This window comes from Anarhichas minor, unplaced genomic scaffold, assembly GCF_050575085.1.
Source record: "Anarhichas minor isolate MPS153535 unplaced genomic scaffold, ASM5057508v1 ptg000033l, whole genome shotgun sequence".
Classification (NCBI taxonomy): domain Eukaryota; kingdom Metazoa; phylum Chordata; class Actinopteri; order Perciformes; family Anarhichadidae; genus Anarhichas; species Anarhichas minor.
In genome coordinates this window covers 6,873,939-6,884,522 of record NW_027466479.1, presented here as the reverse complement: position 1 = coordinate 6,884,522, position 10,584 = coordinate 6,873,939, and the positions used below count along the sequence as shown (strand labels likewise).

At 47.8% G+C, this 10,584-nt stretch overlaps 1 protein-coding gene across 1 annotated transcript; it reads left to right on the top strand.

The window, feature by feature from the left end:
• The first annotated feature begins 238 nt into the window (after positions 1-238).
• Positions 239-9,005, top strand: tmem170b (transmembrane protein 170B). Its single transcript, XM_076106373.1, has 3 exons — positions 239-636; positions 5,756-5,926; positions 8,538-9,005. The coding sequence occupies exons 1-3, from the start codon at positions 459-461 to the stop codon at positions 8,666-8,668; spliced, it is 480 nt and encodes a 159-aa protein (XP_075962488.1). The 5' UTR covers positions 239-458; the 3' UTR covers positions 8,669-9,005.
• The last annotated feature ends 1,579 nt before the right edge of the window (positions 9,006-10,584 follow it).

The following is a 10,584-nucleotide window of genomic DNA, read 5'->3' as shown; positions in this document are numbered from 1 at the left end:
ATATATATGATACAACCAAATGTGTTATTATGGTATTTAATTTACAGCCAAATTTCATCCAATGTGCAGCGATGTGATCACGTTGCTACACTTTTCTTTGCGTCCCCTCTTTTCCCCCTTCACGGAGCGACGTCAGTAAGCCGGAGATGTGTCAACGTAAACGGCGACCCTCCCCTCTAAGAAGCGGTCGACTGGCCCTTTAAGGGTTATGTAGCCGGGCTAGATGTAGGACGAGCCGACCGCGCGTCTGCCTGCCTACCCTGCGCTCGCGCTGCCATCCCCCGTCATGGCCTCCGCGCAGCCGCCACCGACACCACCGAGGATGAACCGACCAGCCAGCGGCCCTTCCCTTCCCGAAGCGGAGACGGACGTCAAGCCGAAGCAGAGGCACCGGTAGAGGCGAGCCGCGCCGGGGAGAGCCGCCTCACATCCCACCACATGCCACTCCGGTCTCCTCCATGCCTTCGTCTAAAGACAAGTACAGCTATTCGATAAAGAGGGGGGCGAACCCGGGCGGCGGCGGCGGCAGCGGTGGCGGCAGAAACATGACAACGAACAGGGATTATTCTGTTAATCTGTCGGTGCAGCAAGTGCTGAGCCTTTGGGTGCAAGGCACGACGCTGCAGCACTTCACAGGTATGCGGAATGAGAGGTGCCGTTATTCTGCTTTCATGTATTCAGCTGTTCACGCACAAAGTCCTCGCGACCACCGTATATACAGTTGCGTATGCATTAGAGCGCGTCCATTTTTAAAGGCGAATAAACGTAAATATGAGATGTTTTCACCTCTCATGTTTAGTGGGGAGAAAGGGCAGAGCGGTTCCCGGGAAAGGGGGCGAGGGGGGGGGGGGGGGGGGGGGGGGGTATGCCGGCCGGGCCACAATAAAAAAAATTGCCACTCCTCTATCCTCGCGTGCGGAGTGAGTGGATGTCACGAAAGTAATCACAATATGCGGCTAATTAATCTTCCTGCTGCTTGAACGCGCCCCGGCTGTGTAGTAAATGAAGTGTCGCCCACCTCCCTCCCTTCTTCTCCTCCTCCCTTTGTCTTGCGGTCCAGTAATCAAGAGGCAATTAGAGGCAGCATCCTCAACTCCATTGGGCAATCTGTCTGGGACATGGGATGGTCTAGACTCTGGACTCTAGGAATAGTGAGGTTTGAGTTCTAATCCACGCTTTTGTCAATGTGCGTTTGAATGGCGGGGCCAGGCTTTAACGCATGGGGTATTATTAATAGGCTGCGAATATGTGGTTGGAGCATCACGATGGGCTGATGGAGCTGAAGGGTCGATAACGGGTGCTTTCTTCAGGCTTGCCAAACAAGGAAAAATGCCTGCAAGCTGATTTTCTCGTCCCCTATGCTTTTATTTCATAAGGACATGACTGACCTATAGTGTTCCCACTCTGGCAAAGGTGATGATCCACACCTTGAGGAGCCTTGTTAAGGGGCCTCAAGGGAGACGATCTGGGGGTCGAAACATGGCCTACATGAAATGCAAAATAAGAAAAAGAAAATAGGAACAAGAAAAGCAGTGTGTGGGCATTTTATCTCTTCCTCTACAGGCGGGCCGAACTTCCTTTTAGCAAGAACAGCGTTTTATTTTGTCCCTGCTTGACGTATGCAGGGTGCAAAGGGTTTGATGCGCACAGGAACAACAGGACCGCCCCGCCACACATAAACACGAGATTACAGACGTGTTCTCGAAAGTTCCTCCCTGCAGGGGCGAGAGCAAAGCAGCAAGTGCAGAAAAATACTGGGAGGAGCCCAGACTTTAGTGAGCGGGGTGCAGGATAACTGCCACCCGATTCCCCCCCCCCCCCCCCCCCCCCCCCCCTGCGCTTCACCAGCCAGGTGAAAAACGACATCCCGAGACATGAGATGAGGTCGAGGGGGAGAGAGTGTGCGAGAGCAATACATTTCAGAAGCAGATGGAAACTTCTGATGTACGTCAACCCCTTGGCCCTGTCTTTATGGCCCCCGGGGGGAGTCGCTTAAACAAAATGCAGTTCCTGTTTATGATTTGTGTGCTCGCAGCAGTTTCACTTCAGCAAACCAAAAGAAGAACACAGTTTGCTTCATGCTTCAGACTTTTATCGGCAAACTTTATGTTATTATAGGCTCAGCTTTAAAGAGTTGGTTCACGTGCTTTATGAAAAAAAAAAGTTTTGGTTTAATGTTTCCAGGCTTTAAAGGTGCTAAAAGCCAAATCTGTGGCTTGAAAATAGGCATGAGAGTAAATTTAAGGTCTGCAGGAGATTCTCAATGCCAGTAATGCAAATTGATTTGGTTTATCATCCAGCCCGAAAAGGAAACACTTTTGTAGTTATAATGATAATAATAATAATAATAAACCTTATTAATATAGCACCATCCTAAAACAAAGCTGCAAAGGGCTTTTCATAGGGATAAGAAAATAAACACAATGAAGCGAATAATAAAAGTACAGAGAAGATATTAAAAAAGTGAAATGAACAAAAAACAAACGAAATGGCAGAATAAAATGTTGGGCTAACATTAATAAAAGGCGTTTAAGAAACAAGATTTAGTGATTCTACAAGCCTCCGATCTTCGAGCAGAGAGGTCCAAACCTGAGAACTTGAGCTGGGACTACTGGATTCACGCGCAGTGTTCGGGACAAACAGATAAAGACGGTTAAACACAGCTTCACCACCACCAGCAGACCGCGGCAGAGAGAGGTGGGACTCTGTCTCCCTGCACCGGGACAAATCCATCATTCGTCCTGCTGGTGGAGGAAGTCAACACCCCTGCAGAGCTCCTGCAGTCCTGCCACTTTGACTTGGTCATGTTCTGCAGCGGCCTGTGTGTGTTCGTGCAGAAACTCTGACCTCCTATCAGGCCACCAAAACACACGATCCCCTGCTTTATTTATCTGTTTTTGTACGCGTCACTGTTGACAGGCGAGCTCTAAAGCTGCCGTGCGGAACGCAGACCTCGTTCTGTATAGTTGCGGATTAGCAGAAGTTAAAGCCGTGCTGTCTGACTGCGGTTTTTTCGTACCTCTGAACATGACACAGCACTTGAGTCGGGCGCCTCTCTCACCCCGTAGGTGCTGCTGCCTCTGAGCTGTGACCACCTGCGCCGCTGTCCCCTGGAATTACATGTTGGGCTCGGCTTCCAGCGTTTGTTAAAGTGGGAAAAAATGACCTGCCAAGAGTGGTTTCTGTCAGCCGGAGTAAATAACGAGGCTCGTATTTTCACCGAAACATTTCACGCTGATGACTTTCTCTCTGTCTGTCTGTCTGTCTGTCTCTCTCTCTGTCTCTGTCTCTCTCTCGCTCTCTGTCTCTCTCTCTCTCTCTCTCTCTCTCTCTCTCTCTCTCTGTCTCTCTCTCTCTCTCTCTCTCTGTCTCTCGCTCTCTCTCTCTCTCTCTGTCTCTCGCTCTCTCTCTCTCTCTCTGTCTCTCGCTCTCTCTCTCTCTCTCTCGTTAATTTAGATCTTGATCACATTACTTCAAGCTTGTGATTCATCAAGAAATGCAACATAAATCCCTTTAACCAAGTCATTTAAATGCTGGGGGGGGGTTGGTACTGGTTTGTCCACCAAAAGACAGACATTTGGACCTTAGTGGGTGTCAGTGTCAGACCCCCCCCCCACCCATCGGTGGTTGTGCTCAGTAATGGCCGATGATATATTCAGATTACTTATTTAAAGGGCCAGTGTGTAGCATTGCAGGGGATCTATTAGCAGAAATGGAATTGAGCTATAAGCGTCAGATTTTCCTTTGAAATAAAAAAATTAATTAAAAGTAGCATAGATGAAAATAGTCAAGTAAATAAGTATCTAAATATTTGACTTAAGTCGGTGCTGGTGGGGCCAGTGGTGCTGGTCTCGGGACATGACGGAGGTGGTGGTTTGTGGGACACGTCCTCCCGTTGCCCTGCATGCTCCCGTTGCCCTGCATGCTCCCGTGGCCCTGCATGCTCCCGTTGCCCTGCATGCTCCCGTGGCCCTGCATGCTCCCGTGGCCCTGCATGCTCCCGTTGCCCTGCATGCTCCCGTTGCCCTGCATGCTCCCGTTGCCCTGCATGCTCCCGTTGCACTGCATGCTCCCGTGGCCCTGCATGCTCCCGTGGCCCTGCATGCTCCCGTGGCCCTGCATGCTCCTGTGCTGAGCATTGTGTTAATCTGTTCAGGCTTAAGTTGGCCGACAGATGCCCCGGCCTGTGCAACCGGGGCTGGATGAGGGATCCTGATGGAGCAGGGCGGGACGCCTCTGGGTTCTTTGATGTTTATATATTTGTAGCAGTTCGTTAACAACAAGTGAACCCGGAAACAAGCAAACTATGTAAAGCTCCTTTTTAAATCAGCTGAATTGATTGATCTCAGTAGTTAACAGAATCCATCGCTCTGACCTCCTCGCATGCCTTCGTCACATCTCCCTCCTCCTCTCCTGCTCGCCGGGCGGCGATGGTAGCGGAGAGACAGCAGCGAGGCAGCGGCGCGATGTAACCGGTCTGCCCGGTCACGCGTGGGACAAAGAGCTGTTGTGTCACCGTGCCCTCTCGTGTCTCTCTCCGCCCGATCAATATGTAGATGTAGGCGCTCGGTCGACTGTGGAACAACTAGGTTAGATGGATGTGCTGAAGAGCTCCCTCTGGGCTCGAGAAATACTTTGTAATAATCTTCAGATGTTAAAGCCGCACAACAATGTCTCGATTCCTGTTGATATCGTCCAAACAAAACCGGTCCTGGCTTTTTTTTAGGTCATTCTTCGTCCTTTATAGTCGACACCTTTCTTTTATAACCTTACAGTCAGCTGGCCTCTCCTTGCTCCCACGGTGCCAGCGGTTCAAAGGCCCCTCGCTGTCAAAGTGCGACGAGGGTCCAGAGCTCTTCATGTAAAGCCGGAGTAAAGAGAGAAAGAAAGAGGGAGAGGAGGATGAGAGAGATTTTGAATGGGGTTGACCTCTGATTGTGGTCCAGCTTCTATAAAGATGTTGTTTCACACCAGATTCACTGCTGAACGTCGAGCAGCTCGCGGGAAGTCTCGCTCGGAGCGGTTTCATACATCGTGACCTCGGGTCCATTACCAAGGCGGGCTGCCTCCTCGATGAACCCTGACTTGGATTATGGCGGCTGTAGATTGAAATCCTCCCTCGCAGACTTGTGTGCATCCTGATCTGAAGCTGCAATACGCTCTCGAACGAAGTCTGTTATGTGCAAATCTGTAAAAATCAGGAAATCTCCCGGTGGCCCACGAAGCAGGATTGCATTCTTTCTGAGCGATGAAATCTCTGAATTACCATGACAAGGACATTTGTTTTTTATCTTTCCTTTTTTATCCCATTCTTCACTGTAATGGAAATGCGTAGGGATCAATCATTTTCACACCATCTTTCCTTAAAGGAGCGCCGCAGTGATGCAGCATTGCACTCATTCTAAAGTCGAGGGACTCATGAGAGACAGATTAGAGAATGAATGTTCAAAGTCTAAGCAGCGGAGGCCGAGACATCCTGACTTCTAGTCCGTAGTGTGGGCCAAGCTCTGCACGAACTGGATTCTGCATTTCCTGATTAGACTCTCTCTTCCACAGGTCGTTTTTGTACAAAAAAGTGACTTAAACAATGAAGTAATTATCTAAATAGTTGATTGATTTATTTTCTTTAGATCGATTCCTTGACTAATCTTCACGGCTCGAGGAGTCAAAATTTACTCTGAAATGTAGTGGAGGAGAATTACAAAGTATTTATAAATAATATAAATTTCTCACATTGTATCTGATGTGTTTTCAGAGATGTGGTACTGGGTGTTCCTGTGGTGTCTCTTCTCCTCGCTGTTCCTCCACGGGGCGGTGGGGCTGCTCATGTTGGTCATGCTGCAGCGCCACAAGAGGGGCCGCCTCATCACGCTGGTGCTGGTCAGCACGGGTTTCCTGGTTTCCCTCTCCGGAGGCGTCATCACCAGTAAGTCCACTTTTATTCTACACAAGTCTTCATTTGTTTTTGTTTTTTGGACGGACCTCAACGGCGTTCAGCATCCGGTTCAGCCTGGACGAAGACGGGAGGTGACGGGGAGGGAAGGAGAGCGTCGACTCCCGTCACACAGAGGGAGACAGGAGTCGACGGGGCGAGTTCAGACCCCTGTTTTATTGTTTACCTTCCTCTTTTCTTCGCTTTAGGAAATGTAATGACAATTTAAGGGCTGGGAAATGTTTAGCAACTAGTGCCAACATGACACCTGCAGTGGCTGACTTACAAATTGGGCAAACCGAGCCAGGATCCCCAGCGGCCCCGAGGAATGAGTTTGCAGTAATTCAATCATGATATGAACTGAAATGACAGGGGCCTTAAAGGAGCACTTCAGCTATTCAGTTTACGGGTCACAGCGAGCACTACTCAGTGTGACAGTCTGACAACAAGATGACAGCGAAAGGCATCGTGGGAATTGTAGGATTCAGCCGTAATGGACTTCGAACCAAACTAGGGGTACAAGTCAGGATATTTGGGCCTCTGCTCCAACTGATTTGACCGTTCTTTTCTAAATATGACTCTAACAAGGCGAAGCAAGGTCCCCCATCTCCTTTAAAGGAAAAACCTGCCGTGTTGATGGTAAATGTAGTCCAGTGAAGCAATAGATTCCTCAGTGTAGGCTATTTTGACTGAGAAAGCAAGAAGTCAAAGTATCTCAAATGATGAATGTTGTCTAAAGACAAGCAGCCGGACAACCTTAGAACTTTGTCTAAAATGTGTGTGTGAAAAGAATAAACAAAGTTGTGATCAGACGGTTCATGCCAGAGTTTGGCTGGTAACAAAATAGTGTTGAGGTTCAGTACCCAGCACAACATTATAATAATCAAAAAATGATTGCAGCATATGTGGCCTCATCAACGTGTAGCTTTAGATTAAATAATAAGAATATTTCTATACCAATGAAAGTCCCAAAATTATAATATAGAATTACGGCACAAAACTAAAATAACAGATAAATAAAGTTAATAGTAAAGTTCTGCATCTTCTGGCTACCTTTTTGTTTGTATTTGTTTATCTGAACACACTCCATAGTGTGTCTGCCTGTTACCAGATGCACCAGATGTGACTTAAGCCTTGCTTCGTCCTTTATTACCTTCCACTGGCTGTAGTGCGGTGTGATCACAGCGCGTGTGTAAACAGACCCGAACCTATCCGAGGCCAGCTGAATGAATCACTCTCCGTCAGGGATGCAAGATGGCCACCCCCCAAAAATAGAAGGGCGCTTTATTATTAATGTGTAGCAATCAGGCAGAGCAAACTGTTGACTGTGAGCACACACCCCTCAGTCTCCATGTGAGCACCGGCCTGGCTTACAGTCTAAGCGAGGAAGAGCTGAGCGTGCAGTCTCAGCCGAGCAGAAAGACAGGAAAGGTCACGCAGTGTTCGAGAGAAAAAACACCAACCTCTAAAGCCCCCGCACGCTGAGCGACAAATGTTACCTTTTACTTCAAATTCAGCTATTCTGTTAAGTCAGGACTGTGTGGGTGTGTTCTGATCAGATTTTGTTAAAACGATAACATAAGCTAAAAATATATATAATTACCGTCACATTTTGATTTTAAAGTAGCAGCCAAGTGACACTGATGATTTTAAAAAATGTCTACATTTTGTCAAATTAATACCAAAAACAAAGTACGGCGAATCAGTCCCTAGCGGTTACTGTTTACAATGTACCATGAACGTACAGGCAACCGTCACCTGAGTACTTTGATACTGAAGGAAAACTTTGATTGATTTCAAACAGATTTGCAGATGTTTATTTAGTGATGGACGTTGGAGATGATGATAACCTCGGAGTGTACGTCAGAATGAATCTAACGTGTGCGTATTAAATGTCCTCGAGCTAATGCTGTAGAATGGTCTTAGCTAGTTGCGTATAATTAGATGAATGTGTGAATACGTCAGAGTTCATCCAGAATATCCTAATATTTTACAGGAAGACAAAAGAGAGAAATAAGAAAAATACATTTATTTCTCAAAACTACAGAAGTTAATTGATGAAATAATGAACAAGGATTACAACTTGGACAATAAATAAATGTATAAATCAATATTCCTTAATCCTGACCTTTTTCCAACTAGGGCACTTTAAACTACAGTAAAAGAAAAGGAGCCCAGACAAAGACAGGGACAGAAATAACCACGATTGTGTGTTTGTGTTTGGCCCCATTGCTCATAGTGTAAAGCTGATTATATGACCTCTTAAATCCCACTTTATCTCTCAGCTTTGTTTAGTTTTCAACTACAACCAGGCCACTCTGTTTTGGTCCTGGTATCAGAGATTCCTCTTATTGCTGTCTGCTGTGTTTCCATGACGACGTTAGGATAAGCGTGAACACAGTGTGTGGCTGTGCGTTGAACAACGTCCTCACACAAACGCTTCAAACATCAAACAACCAATATTCAAACACTAAAAGAGTGACTTTTGTGCAGAGCTCTTGACTCCCCCGGCGCGAGGCTGAAAAGATGAGGACGGACGTGTTTGTCCCTGTTGGACGATCTGCAGTAATGGTGTCTCTGTTTGCTTTCCCCCCCCCCCCCTCAGGCGCGGCGGTGGCGGGGGTGTACCGCGTGGCGGGGAAGGACATGGCGCCGCTGGAGGCCCTGGTGTTAGGCGTGGGCCAGACCGCCCTCTCCGTCATCATCTCCTTCTCACGCGTCCTCGCCACTCTGTGAAGAGGAACCTTCACTGGACGAGCTGCAGCACTGACGCTGAGGCGAGAGCGAGCCACATCGGAGCCAATCGAAGACTTTTCTTTGGTGGTTCGCAGACGGAAGAGGAGGCAGAAGATGCTCTGGACCTTTAGGGGGGGGGGCTGGATGGCTGGAGCGTGAGCGTGAGCGCCAGGCGGAGACGCCGCCATCCTCAGCTCCTGGACTTGAAAGCCATGTTTTTTTTCCCGGGTGTTTCCAGAGTTGCATCACTTCTTCGTGCCAACAGCCTTCTCTGGGACATCCAGATGCCTTTTATGGCCACTGACTCTTGAAGGCTTTCTGTTGCACCTTTGGGGGCGCGGGGGACGGGGGACGGGGGGGGGGGGACACACCTCTTTTTAAAAAGAAAAAAAAACAGCAGCGTAATGACCTGTAATGATGACCTGGCGATCTCCTTCGAACAAAAGTTGAGCAATGAGTGGTGTTCAGGGAGTGACAACCCGACGTTTGATCGTCAGCGAAAAACGCCATTTTTCTTCAGTATTGAACATCAGCCTCACCTCTAGGTCTTCACCACGGTCATTCCTTCTCCCTTCAACGTTTTTTTTTAAAGCTGCGCGATCGACCCGCAGCTTTGAGTTTTGCACTTTGTAAATGTTTGAGACGCCCTACGCCTAACGTGGTGTGAAATCAGTAGACGTGGAGGAGAGAAAAACCAGCACTGGCGCTTCGGTTGGTTTGAAATATTGATTCGATGTGCCAACGACACACCCAGGAATATTTCGACATATTTCGGGAAATAACCTCGCTCGCTTTCTCGCCGAGAGTTAGATTCACATCTGTACGGTAAATATGAAGCTCGAAAGTTAGCTTAGCTTAGCATAAGGACTGGAAACAGCTAGCCTGGCTCCCTCCAATGGCAACACAAACCTTCCTACTAGCACCTCTAAAGCTCAATCATTAACATGTCATGCATCTCGTTTGTTTAGTCTAAAATCTGCGTTTCGCAGTTTTATCGTTGTTTTATGTACCCGACTGTCCGCTGCAACCTAATGGAGCTAAAAGCAGCTGTGGCAAGCCAAGAAATAGTCCGCCACATAGCCCCCTGTAAATCAGCAAGTTGTGCGTTCTTACACTTTGTGTTAAACAAACGAGATGTCAAGTTACTAATCAGTGCACTTAAGAGGTCCCGGTAGTCGGGCAGGGTACCGATTACTCGGTGGTACCGACGTAATTCGGTCTGTACCCTGAAAAGTACAGAGTTCGGTACCCAACATTTCCTGGTAGGCAGACCCAGGCTACTTGTTTCAGGTCTTCGTGCTAAGCTAAGCTAACTGGCTTCAGCTTCCAGCTTCATTTTCTCTCTGCTCGAGAGTCACATTTTCAGACAAACTCTTCTGCGTCTGGTGCAGATTTTTTGTGATAACGTTGGAATCCAGCCGTGGTGTTTCTGACATGGTCTGCTACTTTATGAATTTCCCCCTCGGAAAGCCATCCCTGCCCGGTGAAGGTCGGACGGATTCTGCTGCTCAAGACGGCCATCTTCTCTATGGCTTCCTCTTTTCTCCGTGTTGTTTATCAACCCATGTTCCTTAAGTTTGACTTTGCATATTGCACTGAAATGAATCTGCCTTGTTTTTAGCACAACCTGCGCTGATACCGCTCCTGGTGTGACCCAATCCGGTAATACATCGTTATACATGCATTACTGTGACTAGAAAGATACACTAGTTTGTATTTCAGTTTAAAGCTCTAGGTTTCTCCCAAAGCTCAAACTGATTCTCTTGTGTGAAGCGGGGTGAGAGGAGTCCGGTCGCAATGCCAAAGCACCGCTCACGTTCTAGCTTTATTTATCATCTCCATGTCATTCCATTGATGTCACAGCCACGGTTTATTCACTTTTTAGAAACGTTTGCACGTTGGCTGGAGCCGTAGAC